The following is a 22565-nucleotide window of genomic DNA, read 5'->3' as shown; positions in this document are numbered from 1 at the left end:
TTCCACCTCTTTAGACAATACAATCCCTAAACTTCACCTGAAATCAAGATAAAAGCTTCCTATAAAGCCTCTCTGTGCTGTTTCCCAGTGCTTAGCAGTCACAGCTACTGAGAAAGAAAAAAAAATCTCCCCCTATTATAAATGCATATGCCATATCTTCAATCAACAGATAACAATGGTTCCAGCTGTTAACTGCAAAAAGGTAATATGCAGTCTGAAAAATGCAATATATTTTAAGAGTAATTTGAATTACTCAAAGTTCCCATTTTGCAGAAATAAGGTTCTCAACACAGATCTCTACGGAACTAATCATTAGGTAAAGCTAAAGCTGACTTAAAATTAAAGCATGCTCAGCTCTGATTAACCATAGACTACACTCATCCTCTTGTTTATCTTACTTCTTTAAGAATATATCACAAAAAATAACATATTTGTTTGGAAATTTATTTTATTCTACAAACATATACAAACAAAACATGTTTGTATTTAAAACAAGAACAGCATGTTTTTTAAAGAGCACTTTTCATTGAAAAATGTATTATATTGCATGTTTTATTAAGCTATCATTCAAAATAATGCTTTGTGAAAATTATATAGCAGATGAGAACATAAACATGAGAGCTGGCATCTGTCATCAAAATACCATAACTGACATACAATGGACTGAAAAAAGACCGTGATGGATTTTAAGGGGCTATTGATAGGACAGTTTTTGCTGCATCTTTTTAATCTATTTTCCTGCATTTTACTGAAAAAAACCAAACAAACCCAAACAGCATACTGCTGCTTCAAATGAAGATAGCATTTAACAAATATGACAGGCACACTGCAGCTTTGAACAGAGTTATTATGGAATCCTAAGTTAGAAACAGTCAAGTTCTGCTGGGTCATACAATCTACTTCCATATTCCTGCAGGTCTGCTCTTGGCAATGTAAAAAAGAGATAGTAAAGACAAGCTAGAAAACACATATAAATGACTCACAGAAAAGTATTTAAAATGCTGAATAAAATACAAAGCCCTAGAAATTAGAACCAAAACAATGGGGAAAAATCTAATTTTCTTCTTTACCAAAGTAAATATAATGGGTAAAGTTTCTTTTTATATCCTGTTATATGGTTTTACAAGATGTGGTAGGAAAACTTATTCTGTCTGGATAAAACTGCCCATACAAATCTCTTTTGCTTTAAAGAAGAGGCATGAAGGAAAAACTTTTACCAGTGTCTTTTTTTTTTTTTTTTCTTTTTTTTCTTTTTTTTCTTTTTTCTCCCTCCCTTTCAATCTGTTATGCCTGGTACATTTTCTCCAGAGCCACACAGCTTATTATAGGTTTCCTTGTTCCAGTTGCTTCCCCTAAAGCTGCAATTTTATTTTTTCATGTTCCCATGTCTCTAACAATGTCTCCCATTAAAGAAACATTGTATAGGAAATGTAGTACTGCAAATATTCAGGCAATCAAACAACCAAACATAAATGTACTTGAAAGCTCAGAAGAAACACTCATGAACATTCCCTGATCTCTCAGGGACCTTGCTGTCTGCTGTGAGAAGCACAACTACTCTTGGCCACAGCCATGGGCTCTCTCTGTGCATCCTCCCACCTGTGGCAAGGCCACCACCTGCTTTCCCACCTCCCCATGGTCACACTGCGGCAGGCAGTAATGGTCCTAACACTTGCAGGGGCCACAACTCTCTGCAGCACTGCCTGTGTCCTGATGCCTGTCTGGCTCAGGGCTTGGGGCCAGGGACACTCAGTCCACAGGCCAGAGCAGCCCAGTCTGACACGTGGAGCCATGAGCTGGACAGGCAGACACTGCACTGTGTACTAAGGGACTATGTGGAAATATTATGACAAAGCTTAAACCAAACCTGATGAGTAAGGCTTGATTTGTGGCTAGAAAGAATATATGGAACTCAGACTTGGGGCCAATTTGTTCTGACATATTAACTGGCATTTCCAAAGTGAGGGAGCTCAAAGAACAGAGAATAACAATGAAAGATGTTCCACCATCCATGGAATGAATGGAAGTATAAAACCTTTATTCCAGGTTTTTAGCTTCAAGACTGCTGCTTCCTAGGATTTCCACTGCAGCACTCACCCACTGGTACTGCATGGGCTGAGCAACTTGGATAAAATAATCAATTCCTAAACGCCCAACAGAGAATTGATCATTAGGAATTACAACTGGACAGGTGTGAAAACTCTTAGTTCTCTTCTATTTGCCATAGTAGCTAAGAAAAAAGTGGACAGTAATACTTGCATGAATATTGACTGTTCCCAGCTTCTTATTTTCTTTTGTTCCGAGATGCCTGTTTCCAGCTCTTGGCTTAGCTTCTGCCTGGTGAGCTGAAGCAGCTCTTCAGCAGCCATGTTCTTGTCATGTTCTTCCCTTTCAAGCTGTGTGTGTTTAATTACCATCTCTTTTTTGTGCTCCTCCACAGCTTCTAGGAGGAACAACTTTGGCACATGAAGCTTGACCAGCTCTTGTACAAACACTCCACACTGAACACGTTTAAGCTCTTCAACAGCTTTCTCTGCTAGGCTAAATAGAAGCTCCTTCAGCTCTTCGCTGGCCTCATTGTCAAGCTTTTCAGTAAGCTCTTCAAATTCAATGGTGCGATCACTCAGAAGATTTTTCCAGTGTCTCAGGTAATGAGAGATGTCATCAGTAGTTTTGAAGGGGTCTCCGAGTGGCAACTGCTCCTTCTGAAGCTCTTTCTGCTGATTCATTTACCAAAAAGAGGAACAAAGTTAAGAAAAAATAACATCTTGAATTCTAGCTCCCTAAGTATGAATTTTATAGCAATGCAAAATTTCATACTTTTGCTTTCCCATGTTCTTGAAACTGGTTTTCACTGTCCAGAGTCTCACCCAGCCTTCAACAGATTGGCTCTGTGAGTACCTAGGAGGTCTGTGATAACTCTGACTATTGTTAGACAAAAGGGCTGTGACAATATGAACTGTTGCTAGACAAAAGAGCTAACACCTAAACAAATGCATCATCATGTGTTTTAACATAATCTTAGCTAGCTGAACTTCAGTGATCTGGCAGTATTCCAGAAGTGAATCTGGATCAAATAGCAAAGAAGGAAAAGAATTTTAAAAAATGACCAAAAGTTTGGTTTTTTTTAAAATTTTTCCCCATCTTGCAGTTTCATTGGGAAGCTAAACCAAAGCTACCTACACTGAGAATAAATGTAACAGATTATGTCACCATCTCCAGGCCAGCTGTCTATGCTTACATTGGTATTTGTTAAAGGACAAAAGCAGTGAAACACATCCTGCAAAAGGTAAGATCCACCTCACCTAACTTGGGTCATCTTAAGAATTATCACTTAATCCAAGATAGTTTTTCCTACACCTTTTAGGCAGAAAGTATACCTTCGGACAACAACTCCCTGGCAGATCACCTGCAAGTCCCCTTACATTATGAGATGACTTGTTTCTTTTGGAGTTACCTTTGCTTTTTAGATGGCTGGAGGTGACATGAGCTTTACCACAAGCACCCACAGGTAGAGCATCTTTTAAATAGCTTTGGTTTGTATTTGAATTTAAATTGTGCTACTGAATTCACTCAGGTCACACATGATCAGGACACCCACAGAAAATGGTGACTGTCACCTGAGCCGTCTCGCTCACCAGCTCCTGAACCTGAGCTGGCTTTTGCCTGTCTGCATGTTACAGAAGCTTGCCATGACCCCCCTGGACACATTACACTAAGCAGAGGAGCTTCAGAAGTTTCTCCAGCTAAGCTGAAGTTACTTTCTGCAGGTTTTTTCTGAAAGAATAGCTATGAATTACTGCATGACTAATACAAAACACAGTGGTACACAGCTGAAACCAACTGGCATTTATTTTAAACCATGCTCCTGGCAGTGTTGACTCCTGTTGTAAGAACTACAATTTATTTTTCAATTAATTCAATTTCTAACTGATGATAAGCCCTATGAAAATAAAAACATTGAAAATAATTACCTTTTGCAGCATTTCCCGCCTTCGCTTGGTAATGAGTTTCTGGCAAAGCTTCTGCTTTTCTTGTTTTAAATCATGATCAAATTTCTGTTTAACAAAATGAATTTCAGCCTCAGCTCGGTCCAGCAGGATTCCCAAATGACTTTCAGGTAGATGACCTGCTCTGTAATGACAGTGTTTGAAGGCTGTTATCCCAAATTCTTGAGAGCAAAAGGATAGCTGAGGCAATTAGTACCATAAACAGGATCAGCAAAATAGACAGAAAGGACAGTGTTTGTTTCTTTAGCAGTGATACCTGGGAGAATCAAACAAGGAAGGGGATAATCAAAGGACAATCCCAGAGATGAGCACAGAATTGAGGCAGTTTGTGAAGGTGTATGGAAAAGAAATGAGAAGGATGGACAGATGGGAAGGACAGACAGGAAGGAAGGACTGGAAGGACAGGCGAGTGAAAAACCAATTACATATCAGTTTGTAATGTAAGTGATGTTCAAATGAGACATTTTAAACCTTATATATTATGCATATTTAATTTTTTTCATATAATGCCCCTGGAATGCCATTTTATAGGTCTTTTACAACTCCTTCTCATTAAAAACATATCTCTCTTTAAAGTATGTAATAAAGTAAAAAGAAAAATTATTTTTAGTAGACAAAGCAATATCCACAAAATACTTATATTCATACTCCCTACTAAATTTACATCAGAAGAATTATAAAAATTTCAAAATAATAGCAAAATTCAATTATCTTAAACAGCAAATTGTCAGTCATAAGCCCACAGTGCTTTCAAGTGGAAGTTCAAATCTATGGTCTACCTGTAGTTGCTACAGTATTTAATGTCAAAGAGAAAACAAGATCTCAACAGTGCCTGCAACAGTTAAAAAAATCTCCCCCTCCACAAACTCAAATTGAATTTCAGGACTTACCTGTTATTACATTTACACAAAAAGCTCCCAAATCTTTCTTATTCAACAGAAGAATAAAATAACATCTTAATTCAGACCAGGCTGTTGGACACTTATGAGTTATAATTCTATTAATCACAGTGGACTTACAAAATGTGGTGTTGAAATGTCCTTTGAAATGAAAGCACCAATTCCTGACCTGAACCTGGATGTTATACAGATACCTACTAATTTATCTATCCAATTCCCATTTTCTCAAATATTACAGAGTCAGGACTCAGATTAAGCCAGGGCTTTCAAGGTTTCATTCCAGTGTGATACCTGGCCAAATTCCTGAATTGAAGTTACATCTAAATGTGATAAGCAAGCCCCTTTCCAGAAAGGAGAGTCTTATTTTGCGTTACTAGGATTTATTACTACTGTGACAATTTAGTTCCAACCAAAATCCTCAAAATAAGAGCTAAAATAAATCAGATTACCAAATTAGCTTGCTTGTACCCACTGCACTGTAACCAGGGTGGCCAGAACCCAAAATTCACACCCCCATCTTCTGCTCAAGCATCCACAACTACCTGAGCAAGCCATGAAGCATCACTCCTATATAATGTATGTGCTGTATAGAAATTCAGATGTGCTCTATCACAGTTATGTCAACAAAAGAGATCCTCCTTTTCCAGAGCTTTTTCAAAGTCTATTGCATTTCTTTAATCTGGAAAGAGGATTAAAATACCTTTCAGTATTTCAAGAGTAATCCACCAAGAATCATTCTTGGCCAGGTAATTTCTGCCTTGAAACCAATCAATGTTAAAATTCAGTGTTATGTCAAAACCTCCCTAACAGCACCAAGTTTTTTTTGGTAACTCTAAGTCCTCCCTCTCCTTTTTGACTGAACCCAAGGCAAAAGATAGGCGAATAAAGGTAATCAATTATGGTGAGAAAGTGAGGAAAGATAATAACCAAGATATTATTTTTAACACCTTCATCCTCTCTTATACTGAGGAAATAAACCCAGGCTTGCTGCATCCAATTAAAATCCCTGTCCAGAGCAGTGAAAAGAGTCTGCAATAGAAAAAGATAGATGTGCTGGAACCACACAGCAAATGAAAGTTTAAGGAAAGTCATGCAACACAGAATGATAGGAAGATGATATATAGCTACCCATTTTTAGGATTAAAAAAAAAAGTCTACAGTATTTCAGTTAGTTTATTTAGAGATCCAGTATGTCCACAGCTAAAACTGTAGGTGATGCAGTATCCCACAACAAAAGCCTATATCTGTTTATGCACCAACTTATATTAATTGGCTCAATCCTGGCAAGACACCTTCATTTCTGGTTTCATACAAATACAATATAAAAACAATTATAGTATTAGGAATAAAAGATGTCCTAGTCTCAAAGGACTCCAAACAGAAATGCAAAACAAAAGGAGAGGAGAAAGTAATGAGACAGTATACACTGTATGATAAAACTGCCTGGTCTCAGCATACCAGAAATTTAATCACTGAAATGTGCAGGCACATATCTTTGAACAAAGAGAATTTTAATGAAGGAGAATACTGTGGTAATGCCAAGGATGTTTAAAGAGAGACCCTCTCAAAGGCAGTGAACACCAAGGAAGTTACAGAGGTGAAGTGTGTAGCCAACAGCAGCAGTGTCACAGGTCAATCAATCAGAGAGAAACCTTGACTTCTCTGTATTGAATAAAAGCCAACAAATTAAGGAGCAAATACAGAGAGAGAGCACTGAAGTAAAAAGCAGGACTTTGATGTTACAGGGAACCAGTGCTCCGGGATGCTGGACCCCAGCAAAGGAAAATTGTTTCATGAAAGTTAGAAAAGGAACAGGAGCATCACTAAAGCAAAACGGAAAGAGATATGAAGCAGAAAAGCTGTACAGGCCTAAATGTACATGGAGGCTGAATCACATCACTACAGAGAGAGAACTTGCATGACTCTGCCCATGCTACTCTAGCTACATCAGGATTTCACCTGCTGAACTGGCATCTTGTTGTTGTCCAGATCAAAATTCATGTAAATAAATGCCCCCCCTATATATCACAGTGCTACAAGCAGAAAAGGTTTTAAGAGATTCTTAGAAAACTTCATACTGATGCATTACTGCCGACTTCCACAAATGTCCAGCCTACACATTGCTGGAAAACTACTTTCTATAGAAGTATAAATGGTGATTATTAAGAAGAACGAGACCAGTATAAAGTGCTTGCTTTAATATTTTGACCAGTTTAGAAACACAATATACAGGAAATCCTTGAGGTCTTAAAAAAAATTAAGTTTTGGGAGAAATTTATAGAGGAGCTTGCAAATTTGTACCTAATGAGCCAGCATAACTGAATTCAATTTTTAAGAGACTGAAGAAGAAAGAAATTTCTTGTGAACAAGAAGATGCTGGCAAAAGAATAAAACAATGATGTTATTGTTTAAAACCATCAAGAACCTTGCACTTCTGTTGGTAGCAAGAAAAACCCAAGATAAACACTGCCTCAAGTATTGCCCTTTTGCCCATTATTCTTTAAGAAAAAAAATAAAGAGCCTAGGTAGCCATCCCTCAAATCCATGATTACAGATTATATTTTAAATTCTTCTTTCCTGCTTTTTGGCACTAAAGTCCAGACTTAATTTTCAAAATACAGTGAGTATTCAAAAACTAGTCCAGACAAATGGGACATTTTATTTAAATACAGCTTGAAAACTCTGGCTACTCTAATTCATTTCAAATGTTCACAGCCCTCCCTAGAACTGGTCTGGGTTTATTTTTCTTTTTATAACATTAATTTCTAGCCATACAGAATCCTTTTCATGTTAATTTGAAACTGCCTTGCTACTTGATAAATTTTAAACATACTATTAAAGCTTCATTTTTAGAAGACTTCTTCCCTCAATATCTATCTGCTGGTTTATCACTGCATCTATCTGTGGTATATCTAATGTATATATTTTTTCTCTTCTCCATTTAAGTTTTGTATTTTAGAATTCCATTTATAACAGCAAGTTTAAGGCACTCTATTGTAAAGTGGACAAAATAGATTAAGACAGAGCTGTATCTGTATTTAGCTGGCAGGCTCCTCAGTAATCTCTCCATATGCCAAACTAACACAGTTCCTGGGTGGCAGCACTGTCTCTCTTAGTGCTCCTCACAGCCACACAATTCTAAATAACTACGTCCCTGTGTGTCTGCTGAGTCACTATTTCTACCTCTCTACCTCAATTCTGAGTATCCTATCACAGAGCACTCAGTCAGCCTGGGTCTGCTATGATATCCCAAATAACCTGAATTAATGTATTACAACAGTCCATTTCCAGGTCTACTTTTTACTTCCCTGACATTTGCCTTTCATTCCTGCAACAGGTGTATTCTCTACTAGTCAAACTCCTCCAGTTAAATTATTTATAAGCTTAATCTATTTTTTTTAGGAAACATTAATGATTTCCAATTCAAAAAAAAAAACAAACAGAAACTATATGTCCAGCTCTTCTAACACATTCAATCACAAGTGAATGCAAATTGTTCTTTTCTGTTAAATCCAGATATTTGTGCATAAAGCATGTAGACAAATGGTCTTCATTGGTACATGCTGCAATGAACTTTGGCATTAGTTTTCACATGACTGATGAGTATTTACACAAATAGTGGATGTTTAAAGACACTGAAAATCTTACATGAGTCTGGTTTCCACTGAATTCAGAATTACAAACAGGTACAAACATGTTTCCAGCAATACATCTTGTGCTGTAGAAAGTGGACACAAACAAGAAAACCTCACCTTAACACCTGCTGGGATTTAACTAACCAAGTCAATCAGTTACAAAACATTTTCTTAGAATTAACTAAAAGATAACATTTTTATGCAACTCTCCTGCTAGGTAACAGAAAAAAGACTTTTGAAGAGTCTACTGTCTGCGAGATAACATAGTCAAATGGCTGACAAGGAAAGTTGAGTTCTTTACCTTTCTGTCTTGTTAATGAGACTTGTTATCTGGGTTGCTGCAGCATTTATAAGAGCAGAGACATGAGAATCCCTTGACTGTATCTTACTTATAAGATACTCTCTGTAAGAAAATCTTTTACCCAGATGATATTTCTTGCAAGCTTGCAAAAAATCCATTAGATCTTCAATGTCACCCTACAGGAAAGAATGTGAACAAATGTGAACATTTAATTAGATGTAATGCTGACTTTGGCTAACACCTGTGAGTATCAGGTCAGATTTCTTTGTTAATAGGACAAAGTTAAAAAAATTCCTACAAGTGTAAAACAATAAGCTTGTATCAACTTAATTCTAATGATCTCATCAAATTATTATGATTATTTCAACAAAACAAAATAAATTATGTGGAGAGTTTTTGGCCTTATAACCTCAATATTGTGTGTACTTTCCTGAACAGTTAGTGCATGTCTGTGCCCTGAGTTAACAGGTCATTTGATCAGATATTCACAATTACATACACATTACATGCAACCCTACCAGTGTTAACAGAACTGATCTTTACAATGTAATAAAGGGTCACATTTTTAAACGTGTCTATAAGCTGGCTTCAAAGCCAACTCCAGAGGGAAAGCCAAGTCCACTGCACACATCTTGGCTTAGAAGCTCCCCCTTCCAACAGTGGCAAACAGGAAGGGTTTAGATACCTTCAGATGGGTCTGGGCAGAGATCCAAGTTGGGCACACAGTGCTCTATAGCAGACATTCTGCTAGCACAAATAGCCAAGACAAGGTCTGCTAGTTATATGACCCATGTCTGAGCAGCCAAAACACAGTCAAACCTTTTTTCACTTCTTTGATCTGGCTGCTTAACTATCTTCTGCACAAAGTGCTTGCTGCATCTCCCTCTGACAGTGGCCCACGTGTAGCTTCTGTAGACAAGGTTGAGCATCAGGTTTTAGGAGTGGGCCTTACATGCTCTGACACCTACTTTCCAGATGTTGCTTTTTAACCTCCCGCCTCAACCTGCAGAACTACAACAATATACTCTTCCTCAAGAGACAGCCAGAAGAAAAATTCTCATAAGTTTTGTAATCCAAAGCACTAGCTTTCAACACAAATGGAAGAAAAAACAACCAAACAAAAAAAGCAAGCCATGAGGAAACAACTCAAGCTATTCTGTTGCAAGAAGTTTAAAATGTAACTGAAAGAAAAACTTATGTCCTGAACATCAGCACCCTTGATCATATAACCTAGAGATATGCAACCCCTCTAAGGACATAATCATAGTACTTCAGCCACACCACAATTGCAATAATCTACATATTTGGACTGGGGTGCTCAGTACATCCTCTGAAGTATATAAGAGCACTTGATGCCCAGGGTGTTTTGAACATATGCGCATACGTCAATATACAGTTGTGTAGATGCCCAGATGTGCATAATGAATGCATTATAATTTTTTAAAGTACTTTCTAAGAAAGCTCGTTATGAAAGTGATAACATTAATCCCGAAACATTTCTCAAAAGTTACTGCAGGTTTGTATTCTGTCTTTAGGTTAGGAATGGAGATACCATCCTATTACCTGTATTTTAGAGTAACCTTCCACTAATGCTTTAGCTGCTTCCACCTTCAGTTCTCCCCTTGAAGTGACATTTATTATCTGTGTAAAAAAGATAGTATGGAGCTCCTTTCTTTGGGTAACAGCCAGCTCTCTATAAGCCTTTGCAAAATATTCCTCCTGCTTTACAAAAAGGAATCTCTTCAGGCAGTCCTGCTCCAGTCTGTGAAGTTTGTCCAGAAGACTTCTGTATTCTATAGCAGGCTGCAGAGAATAAAGAAATAAATGCATCAGAAGTGATTTTCAGAATTCAATATATTTTAAAGTATCAGTGCTACTAGCTCATATAAATTTTATAAATACTTCAGTTACTGTCATTTCAGGTTTAAGTAAAGGCTAATATTGAATCAGTGTACCCTTTACATACTTTTCACCTATTTGGATGGCAGTGTTGTACAGTTGCCAGTCTCTAATCCAGATACCACTTCCAAGGCATAATAAAATTCTTTTAGAATTCACAAGTCTTAGATAACATAAATTATATAAAACCCCATGAAATATAACATAAATTATATAAAACCCCATGAAATTCAACACAAAGACTATATATGAAATTAATTTTTTAGGTTTCATCACTCCTGAAGTCATATTAAAATTAAAAAGACTCAGATTTATACAACACATACCAATTAAATAGTAATAAGCATAATTTTAAAACCAACATAAATTAGAACAAAATATTATTCTACTAAAAAATCTTGGGAATTTTTTTATTATTGGTGACCTACTTTAACTATCAGTTTCTACAAATTAATCCAAGAGCATCATTTTAGATTTACATTTACAACCATGGAGTAGAACTAAATGGCAATTACTTTAAAAGCTTCTTTACCAGAAATGCTTCCTCTTAGTTCTCTAGTAAGACTTACATATTCATAGTTTTAATCTCAGATGGTATAAAGTCATTATAGAATCAAAACACACATGTCCCACAGAGCACAGAATGCTCCTTATGCCACCAGAGCTACCCAACAGTCACAATGTCATCTTGTTCTAAATTTCATACCAATTATCTTGAGGAGAGCTGCCCTCCACACTTCACTTCTCATTCCTAAGAGATACATTGCAGGTAGCAAACAATTAATCAAAAAGGAATAGAAATTCTGTTTTGGCTGAGAAGGGCAGGAGGTTATTGCTCTAGTTGTTTTCCACTGCCATCCCTTGGGTGTCAGTACACCTGCTGCCCAGGAAAATGGCTGTGAGCCAGCCCTCATGCTCCAGAATGTCCTTCTGGACCACGTGCTGTGACAAGTGTAAAATCAAGTCCTTCTACAGACAGAAAAGTCAACAGCAACAGCAAAGATAGGATGTGGTAAATGGATCAGGACAGGTACTGGACTGGTCTTAATTGCTTGCTTGACTCCTTCTATTCAGGATTTTCATTACAAATCAGACTGACCCAACACCAATACATTCCTTACAAAGCAAAGCCACTTTGCTGAGAGTATATTTAGTGTGGGTTCACACACTGAGGTTCAGGCCCCTCCCTCTGCCAAGGCAGGACTTAGTGAGGTCTAGACTCCTTCTATATCCAACAGAAAGGAGAAAGTCTCCTGCAGAGTACAGTCCACCTCCTCTTTAAGAAGGTGACCACAAGTATCTCTTCCTTCCCAACTCTTGCATTTCTAGCACCTCTAGCTCAGGATAGGCATATCCTACAGGTATGGAAAACTACACAGAGTCACAATTTAAAATCCACCAGGAAACATTAAAGAAATTCTACTGTCTCATTAGCCTTGTGCCATTAATTTTCTCTATGCAACAGCCTGATAAAACAAAGCTCTTCCTGAGAGCCTCAACATACTGGAGTACCTTTAATGGGTCACACTCTGCAAAAAAAACTTCTTGTGTCAAAATTTTAATCATGAATTGACATAACACAATTAAGGGGTATGAGATATTCAAATACCACTTGTGGTCCAGAAGAAAAACCCCACTAGTAAGTAACAAACTGCACTATTTGTTCCCACCAAGTCACCCTCTTATCAAACATGAAACAACAACTTGGGGCATTTTAGCATTTTAAGCTTACACAGATGAAATATTCAAAACTTACCAGAATCCTCCAAGCCACAGGAACTTGTTAAAAATAATAATAAAGAAAAAGGGTGGGGGAAATAAGTTTTATTGTAAACATTAAATATATTCAAAAAAAGACATGGAAGACTGGAGCATTGTAAGGAATCATACTCTGACTTCAGTTATTTATTTATCTATCCCAGAGGCTATTTCTGAGAGAAGTTCACTCCTTGCTCTGTCTAAAATACAGATTGTTCTGCTTGTCTTCACTCTTTCCAGAGGCAAATCAGTCCCTGGTTGTGCTTATATTCTAATTTTCTTCAAAAATAGAGCATAAATATTGGAAGCTTTTTTACCTAGACTGTAAGGTTTATGATGCTCTGAATGTGCAAAATACTTCACACAGTGTCTGAAATCTCAGAAAGTGCTGAAGTAAACTACAGTAAATAAAAATACACCACTTTGCAATAGTATAAGTGATTATAAAAAAAAATTCCAAAATAAACAGGGTAGTGACAACCCTTTGTCTTCAGATATTCTGTCATATATTCTCTAGAGAAGGATTTATTTTCTGGTGAATTAAACGCAATTTCTTAATAACAACTACCCTAATCATGACATCCGAATTTTTGAACACATTTAATTGTAGATCTTTACTCTTGTAGGAGGATAACTAAGCTGTTCTAATCCAAAAGAGAAACAATCTCCATAAAACTATATATGATGTAAAATATCTTGATTTAAAACCAGATTTACCTTTTCATTAATTTTCTTCATTAATTCCTCAGCCTCTTCATTTACAGCTCGTGCTTTTTGACATTGAGCCTCCATTGTCTTCCTAGTTTCCAGATTACATTCAGCTGTTAAAGCCACCATCTTCCTTTCATATTCCTCTTGAATCTCTTCCTCCATTGCAAGAAACTGCTTTTTGAAAACTGAACTTATCTTCTTCTCCACGTGAGGAAAGAGGTTGTGATTTAAGACCATGTTTTTCAACATCATAGCAATCACTTCTTTACAGATCTGTGTTCGATTGGCCTCCAGATCAGCATCTGCTCGTGTCAGGCTGGCAACCTCCAAACTGCACAAAGGTAATCAGGACTGTCAGAAATCGCAGATTATGCAAAATTTCTGTCAGAAAACAAGATCTTTGTATCTGGAGCATTCAATCTCTAGATTGCATCTAGCTTCACTCAATACTGGGTAATGAAACGGCAGTCAGAAATCTGCAGAAATATCACAGTATATGAGTTTATTAATCATGATAGTAATCATTCATTAAACAACAGGGTGAGTCAACTTCTACTACAGCAACTTTAATGAAGTATGTCTACACTTCCATTTCCGACAGAAAAAAAAAATCTTTACTGATACTCAAAACATTACCTCAGATAATATAAGCCAGTAGAAATGTCTGACACCACCCCCCAAGGAAAAAAAAAACCAAACAAAAAGCTCACTATCTCTATTGGGAAGCAGAGCAAATGGGCACCTGAATAGACTATAAATTTTATTGACTTTGTAAAACAGTTCTAAACTCCCTGACCCATCTAGATTGATACATCACTATTTCATATTCTTGGCTGGTGAACTCCCTTCTCTGCAGGGATGAGGGGACACTTTCAGTTTCATGCTGATATAAATAAAATAGCTGGTATCTGTCTCTCATGAACATTAACAGAGTTCTAGAAAGAGATTAAAACCAGATGGAAACACAAGAGCTTTTAGAAAATGCAGTATGTCATGTTGCATATAAATACTTTCTCATTTATCTGTATAATTAAATTGGAATTATAACTATTCTAATTTCATATACAATGTAACTACACCTGAACTCAATTCCACACTGGAAAATTCAGTGGTTTTTGTTCCTGCATGTCAAATGACATGAATACGCAACGCTGTATACTTCTGTGTGTGGACCATGTATACACAAATTTCTTTGTGACCTAAATACATACTTTCAGGAACTTAAACCCATTCTCTTTGTTTTGCTTACACTAAATTATTGGTCTAATTTTTCTAGAAAAAAATCTCAGAATAAATTACAAATCCATAGCAAAGATCTTGGTAAGACTTGCAAGAGAGTGGAATTATACTGCATTCAGAATCGTATCAATGAAGACATGCAAATCTAGAAGCATTTTGCTTTTTTTGTCAAACTTTCCATTCCTTATGAAAGCAAGTAGTTTAATTAAAAGTAAAACACTGATATACCATCACTGCCTCCCTGACAGCACAAAAGATATATTCTCCTCATCCTGAAACTGATGGCATAGAATTGTTTTCTTACAATGACTCAAATACTTGGGAGTATTTGGGAGACTAGCTTTGAAATGTAATCATCTACCACAGACTGATCTTCTGTTGCAATTTCCTGAAACCACAGAAACACACTGGTGATGGCTGTCTTCATCATGGCAATCTGCTGCAGGGCTGGCTACACCTACTAAACCTCCTCCATTTTATCCCCTCTTCCTTATATACAGGAACAGAAATTCCTGCAATTGAAGTACTATGAGCCTGAAACATTTCTCACAGTAATCTGAAGATCCTGTAAGAGCTAATATTTGCTATCATGTCCCCAAGGCAACACAACCATCCAGCTTCTCTGTCCTGTCTACAGATGGACACTGCAGCTGGAGGTACACAGCTTTCTTGGGTAACATTCCACCTACATTCATGGTGAAGTACCTCAGGGCACTGATCCCTGCAGAGTCCTTCTTGCTGCAAGAAAGAGGGCAGGTGATGGCAGGATCAATATAACAGGATGCTGAAGCAACACAGCAGATACAGATGTGTGTTTTCTCTTAAGTCATTTTGCTTACAGTCTCAGGACTTTTGCTGACACAGCCAGCTATTATCAAGCTGTTTGTGACAACTTAAAAAAAAAGAAGTGTTTCAGAGCTGTGTAAATGCACTTAAATAAAAACAAGGAATCAGAGAATGGGAACTTTTTGCTATAATATTTCTCTAATGACTGTGAGGCAGTGGTAGGAGGCTTTCCTTCATAGCTTCATGAATTCATTACTAGTCTGTAAAATCCAAGCCACCAAATTTATTTTTGCTTTACTTCCTGCTTTAAGTTCAGCAGTTCTAATTTAATTGAAGCATATGTGTCTTCTGTGAGAAACATCCTGGCTTTCAAGCATCTCCTAACAAAGAACTAAACATTTCAATCAATTGTTCCACTAGGTAATTTTTTCAAAGAATGCCTCATCCTCAGAATTTTATTAGTTACAACTTTCAACTCTCTCTGTCTGCTGGAACAACAAGTTCCTTAGCCATTATTTTCCTGTTCTTTAAGCATGCAAAGATAGATGGTTGCCTCAGCACCTACTAAACCTTTCTTATTGAGATGTGAAAGACTGAATTCCTCATCTCTCTCCTTGGAAAGTAACACTTCACAGTTCTACCATATTGCTACGTAGTCCATAACACATAATTTATTCCTTATCACAAATACAGGTGTTTTTAAAAGCATGCTTCAAAGAAGATTAAAGCTATTCCTCATCCACCTCCCTGTTACTTTTCTACTCTTCTTCATCAGGGCTCCCAAGAATGAAAACCCAAATGAAACACCATCAGAACATTTCCTATTATCTTTCCCTCAGTCTTCCCACAGCATATCTTCCTACTTGCTGCAAGTCATTACAGACTCAACCTGATTCCATTTCCAGTAAGATTCCCATGCACCTTTTCATCCTCAAGGAGAACTACAGTACCCCAGTAACTCCACATGATGCAAAATGCAGAAGGAGCAATGGTAACCATCACTTGATGCTGCTGTGTCAGCAAGAGAATACTGAGGCTCCTAGGATCTCAGGTGTATTTAACCTGCAGCTCACACTTTTCATTTTCCTGACAGCACATTGGTGAAGAAGGCAATGGAAGAGAAGTTTATGAACTGCTCCACCAAGTCAAGGTAATAGCAGAGAGAAAAGGAATTACAAGCCATAGCTCTCCCAGGTCACATCTGTTAAGATAGCAGCCACACCATCATCTTTTGGCAGCAGCAGTTGAAGAAAGGTTGTGGCTGTGAAAACTTGAAAGCCCCCGTCCATCTGATGTGCTCTACTTCTGGTCTGTGATCTTCATACAGCAGCCAGCAGAAATGAGACAAGCTCATCACACACATCAGAAACCTTGCTTCAAGCTCTTTACTCAAAACAGAGAGGTTGAGGGTACCTCTAGCATGCTGCATCACACCAACAGTCAGTAAAACAGGAATTCTGCACATATAATAAACTGAATGCTTTCATTTGGTTTCATTCAAGTCCCTCAGAAGAACAATGTTTACAATCAACCACATTAAATGTTTCATGTCACATAAGGAAAAAAAATTCTAGCCTCACACTGTCTCCTCAAGCCAAAGTACATTTAATAATTTGCTTTAAATGCTCTGCACTCTGCTTGTTACAGTAATTGATGTTTAAAAGGTCTTGCCTCACTTCCTGAGCATATTCAGTGGCATAGAAACATGAAAGTTAATGAAGTACAGGTAGTTGATGGCAACCTATTGATGAAAAAGATGAAAGCTTTCGTTGGACAAAGCATGCAGAGGAAGGCTGAGGACAGTACAGAAGGCAGGTGGCACAAAAGGGTAGGAGAAGGAAAGCTGAACAGACACATAGAAAATGAAACTTCAAACAGCGAATGTAAAGCTTTTTCACTCACTTGAAGAGAAAGAGGTTTTAAAAATCTATTAGATCTGGAAGAGGAGAATCCCAGATGCCAAACACAGAGAAGCACAAAGTGTGCCTGAGCAACTGATGTCCTCCACAGACCTAATGAAAGAATACAGGAAAGCAGCTGAGGTAAGGAAACCAACCATAGTTAATTAAAAAAAAACACAGATCAAAACACAACACACTACAAAAAATAGAAACCTCTCATTAATGACCAAGTAAATGTGTCTTTAAGTCTTATTATTCAAATTACAGGCCTACAGAGAGAATTTTTGAACAGGAGAACTAATAGCTGCTGAATTTAACAGTCTTAAAAATAATTAGTGGCTTTCAAATATATTTTAAAAACTAATTCTGAATTTATAAATATAAGAAACTATTGTGACACAACTTTCTGAATTCTATAAGGGAGAGAATCATTAAACAAATTCCCCTTCAATGACATTTTCTCATCAAAAAAAAAAAGCCTGTGATTCTCAGAAGGCTCATCTCTCCTCTGCCAATGGAAGTCAATTAGTATCCAGAGGAGACTGGAGCTCCATGGTAGCTGTTTCTGTAAAAGTACTGCTTCAAATACACAAAACTCCTGAAAAGCATGTAACTAAGTAATTTAGACCCATTTGTGGACACTTTTGTCTCCACTGTTTCCACTTCAGCAGTGACTCAGAGTCCCAAGGCACAGCACCTGAATGAACTCCTGACAGGGAGGAGAATGGAAAGAGGGAAGAACAGACAGACAGACCAGCACCCCACCCCAGTTACATCCAGAGCAGCACTTGTCCTGTACCCACGGGCACAGTGACAATGGGACAGCTGCAGTGAGGAAGGAAATGGGAGGACAACATCCAGACATTATGGTCCATGTTGCCTTGTCATACTTCAGAGGAGTGAAGATGAAGAAAGAGTCAGACAAGAAGAATCACAAAGAAAACAGTTCCTGAAGTGCTGGCTTTACTCATAGTCAACAAAGAAAGTGTAATGGGCTTTAGAGATCTTCAAAAGCTGCTGATGTGGTTTGTTTCACAAATTATCCATTTATTGAAGGGTTAGTAATACAGCATCAGTAAGCTGGGCTGTCTTTTGGGTTTTTGTCTGTTTAGTTTGTTGTGTTTTGTTGGTGGTTTAAAGTAACGTGTCAATGTGACCCCTCTGTGCAGCCCCATACCTTCCTCCCTCCAACACCTCCCTCCTTTTTTCCTTCCTTAGCATTCCATGCTCTTTTGATGGGTCCAGTCTCAACAGAGGCTGTAAACACTTCAGGGCTGTGATTTACAAGCTGCAGCACAAACCTCTGCAGGAGACTCAAACTGTACTAAAGTAGAAGCAGAGGCAATGGCATGAGGTCTGAACCCTCACCCACAGCCACTGACTGCCCAAATTCTTCTGGCACTCCTGTGCCAGAGTGGGATGTGTTGCCTTTCCCAGGTCCCTGCCTGCTGCCAGGCTATGTCAGCACAGGCCTGAAGATATTCTGTGATACACCAGTAGCTGTACTGGCCTGCAGCCAGCTCTGAACTGGGGGAGTTCATCCATCAGTCCTGCGGCACTTACACAGCCAAGCGTGAACTCAGCACAGCTCACACAGCAGCCTTCAGAGAATATAAACATCAGTAAATGAAATTGCTAAGAAAGGTACATGAGGACTAATCTAAGGATGCTTTCACGTGGATGAGTCACAGGTTAAGTTTAGCTTTCCAGAAGTCAGAATGCTGACAAAACCAATAACAGGATTTCTGATATATAGTCAAGAAATAATAATTAAATAAAAAACTGAAAAATATGAAAATTTGAGCAGAGAAATAAGAAACTCTTCAGAAAACAAAGATTAATGAAAACCTGATAGAAAGTCTAAGCATTAGATCTGGTAGCAGTTTCACCTATCAAATTCCTCTAATTCTCCACAGCAATATAAAGAGAGTATTTCAATTTTTACAATTATCTGTTTAGAAAACATTTTTAAAATATAGCGTTTAAGAGACTGAGAACCTCTGCATTGCTTCTAGAAAATAAGAAATATGACAAACCAGTGATCTTCACAAAATAAATTTTAAAAATACATCTACTTGCAATACTGCTGTTGCAACACAGTTCAGAAAATGGTTATTTCACTCTTTTGCTCAGAAAAGCAACTATGCAAAAAGAGTGTATGAAAGATTCCAATTCTGTTTCTGGTGAAGTCATCACACATTTCACCACTGATGTCGAAAACACCAACTGGATACTAACAAAATAATAAATAAGCATTATTGCTATATGCATTATGCATTAATGCCTGAGGAGCTTCCAACTCTGCTATGATCTCCTCAGATTCTTCTCATTTCTCCATGCAGGATGAGTATTCAGATGACAGAAATGACATATCAATCTTCATAAAAAATTATATGGAATAAAGCCTCAGGAACAGCACAACTCTCAAAAGAAGACTCTCTTCTGGATGAGATAAATTGTTCCAGGTAGACAGTAGAATGACCCTTACAATTCTAAAAACTTCATAGTTAGCCAACATCAAAGAAAAGCGGCATTTTTAAGATGAAGAAAGATATGTATTTATTAATTTTAAATTACTTGTTTTCTTCATCTCCCCAGCCTTACAGGCTCCTATCATATATTAAGCAGTTGATCTCCGATTAAAAAAAAAAAGCACAGTACACTCTTGTGAAGTTTGTAGCAGCATTCATAATACAGGACCACAAATGCAGGGTTTGGAGTTCATACTGTGAGCATTCACTGCATCTTATATCAACGTGATTACTATTTAGTGATATTCCTGCGTAATACACATTTTACAAAAAGAGAGTACTGAATATGCTCTCCCTTCAAAAATTCTAAACTTTTAATTACATTCTTTCCAAGTTATGAAAACCAAAAATTTAGTTCCTTTTGTTTTTTTTTTGGTACTAACCATATAACTATTTCTCACCCTTTCCTGTGTAGGAATAGTCTAGTCTAGGTGCTATGACAACATCATCATTTATTCCCCATCCCTGGCGGTGTTCACAGCCAGGGTGGGTAAGGCCTTAAGCAACATGTTCTGCTGGGAGGTGTCTTTGCTTGTGGTGGGCAGGCTGGGACTTGAGACTAGAGGATCTCTAAGGACCCTTCCAATTTCTTACTTTCCACTTAAATTCAGGGTTTAAAAAAAAATAGAACATTTGCTCTATAGCAAACCATACTGACAGCAAGAAATTTAGATTTTAAAAGTGAACTTCTAAGATCATGGTAAATTGTTTTTATTTTTCTGTCAAGGCATTTTGGAGACAGTTTGATCCTGTTCTCTAGCACATTGGCCTCAGTATCCTCTACCACAGGAAAAAATCAGCCTTCAATATACAAATATTACTTACTCATTTACTAAAATAATTGGCAGTATGTATTGTGTATCAGCAACCAGGTTCAAATTCAGCTAAAGCTTTGACAAACTCAAGGAAGCATAGCTGTACAAAATGTAGGTTAAAAAGAAAAGGTGTAGTAGTGGAAAACCATTTAAATAAATTAAGTTCTCTTTAACACATCTGTATCTTTTGAGACTATGAGAATGGTCAGGTTCCATCACACTGGACACAAACCCAAATTGCTCAGCTTTCTTCATATTCTCCTGCAGACATTTAGAAAAAGAGACCCACAACATTTTGGAACATGATCTTTTAGTGTGCACGTCAAATATCCAAATCATGTATCTGCCCCTCATTAGTATTCACTGCCTAGAAGCCAATATTCAGTAATATACACAGCAAGGAACCCACTGAGAATAAAAGCCAAGCTATTTTACTGCATAATGTACATCAAGAATATGACTTATTAGGAAAAAAAATCACAAAATGAGTAACCAAGAAGCTTCCTTATGAAACATTAAAAGTATGTTTTGTTCTCTAGCCAATCCTCCTGACACTGCAAACTGCCTACACTCCAAAGCTGTCCCTGTCCATAAATATTGAACACACACTCCTGATGTATCTCCTAAATGATGTGGCAATGTCACTTCTTAAAAGACAGAACAGCTCTATGTTGCAAAGAAGAAAACATGTGGCTCTTACTTTTCAGAGTTTTTTCCTCATTTGTATCTGAAAAACCAGAATGATTCCAGCCACGACAGTGCAATGAAGCAGATGCTATCAATTATGCTGCCAAGCTTGTCACATTGTGTCACGTTAACAAAAATGAAACATACCTGTACCAAAAGATGCAGAAGGAACTAGCAAGCTATTATACAAGGAAAATGATGTTGGTTGGCTGAAATACCTATCACCCTTTCAATCATCTTTCATAGCAGGAATCACTGTAACTCTGGATACCTTTGTGGCCTATCTACTATCCTCACCCTGGAAAAGGAAAAGATAGCTTAAAAGGTGAAGCAGTTTAGTGAGGGTTGACTAATGGGCATGCACTTTATTCACTGCAACGCTTACCTCTTCAGAGGTAAACAAAACAGACACTGAGGAAAGAAAAGGAAGCAAGAGACATATGCACTAACTTCATAAAAACATCAAAAACTTTACCCCCTGGACACATATTCAAACAAGGATATGAATCCTGTTTTATAGGATTTATAGAACCTGTTACAAAAATAAACCTTTCCAAAGGTTGCAATAATATTTTCTAATCCATCTGAAAATTATCCAGCAATTTTTTCAACCTTGCTAGATACTAACTATCCCTGATATAAATTAATACTAAAGTGAGTTTAAAAAAATGTTTGATCCTATTCTTCTAAATATCAACAAAATTATTTTTAGGATAAGTCTTCTCAAATCCTGAGTTGCTCTACAGTTATAAAATCAAGGACCAATGTGCAATTTATAGAGCTAAGTTCTTAATTATCAGGGAAAGGCAGACAAATAATGCTTAGTTACCCTTAAAGAAAGAAAACTCCATACATGGTCCTGTAACTTTTCAGCTTCTACAGATCTTATAGTTGCACAATACTGCCTTTAACCTCACTTACCAGGAGGTAATGGTGAGACTGCATAAATAACATCTGCTCATCCTCACATAAGACCTTTGTAAAATTCAGCTGAAGAACAGATGAGCTTTAACAGTGGCATGTTTCTGTCAAAAAGCCTTTCAACAGTATCAGGAGTGTTTCTGTGCTCTAGCAAGTGGTAACACCAACCACAGGTACATGGTATCTTTCTGGCAGCACTACAAACTGTCACACCTTAGACTCTGATCCAGCTGTTTTCAAAATACACTACTGAACAGTAATGCTGGCATTCATCACGGGCTCTCTTTTCTAGGACAAAAGCCACCCTTCTGAAAGCAGAATGTGTTAAGCAATAGTAGAATACAATGTTTCAGTATTTTCTTGAACACCAAGAAGTTTCCCTTCATGTCATGAACAACAGAGACACAAAGCAAGGTTGCATTGGAAAACTTGCATGTTTCTAGATGGTGTTGTGACTTCTGTAAGTGAATCA

General features: G+C 37.4%; 1 protein-coding gene across 1 annotated transcript in view; it reads right to left on the bottom strand.

Annotated features, from left to right (window-relative positions):
- Positions 1-22565, bottom strand: part of EVC2 (EvC ciliary complex subunit 2) — a 61151-nt gene that overhangs the window by 14901 nt on the left and 23685 nt on the right. The window contains exons 10-14 of the mRNA XM_021550707.3: positions 13220-13544; positions 10409-10648; positions 8846-9021; positions 3975-4134; positions 2260-2720 (exon numbers count right to left, since the gene is read on the bottom strand). Coding sequence (XP_021406382.2) covers positions 2260-2720; positions 3975-4134; positions 8846-9021; positions 10409-10648; positions 13220-13544 — 1362 coding nt within the window. The remainder of the gene's footprint in view (positions 1-2259; positions 2721-3974; positions 4135-8845; positions 9022-10408; positions 10649-13219; positions 13545-22565) is intronic.

The sequence above is a fragment of the Lonchura striata genome, chromosome 4, assembly GCF_046129695.1.
Source record: "Lonchura striata isolate bLonStr1 chromosome 4, bLonStr1.mat, whole genome shotgun sequence".
In the NCBI taxonomy this organism is placed as follows: domain Eukaryota; kingdom Metazoa; phylum Chordata; class Aves; order Passeriformes; family Estrildidae; genus Lonchura; species Lonchura striata.
Note: the sequence above shows the minus strand (reverse complement) of the source record. Positions and strands in the feature narration are given on the sequence as shown.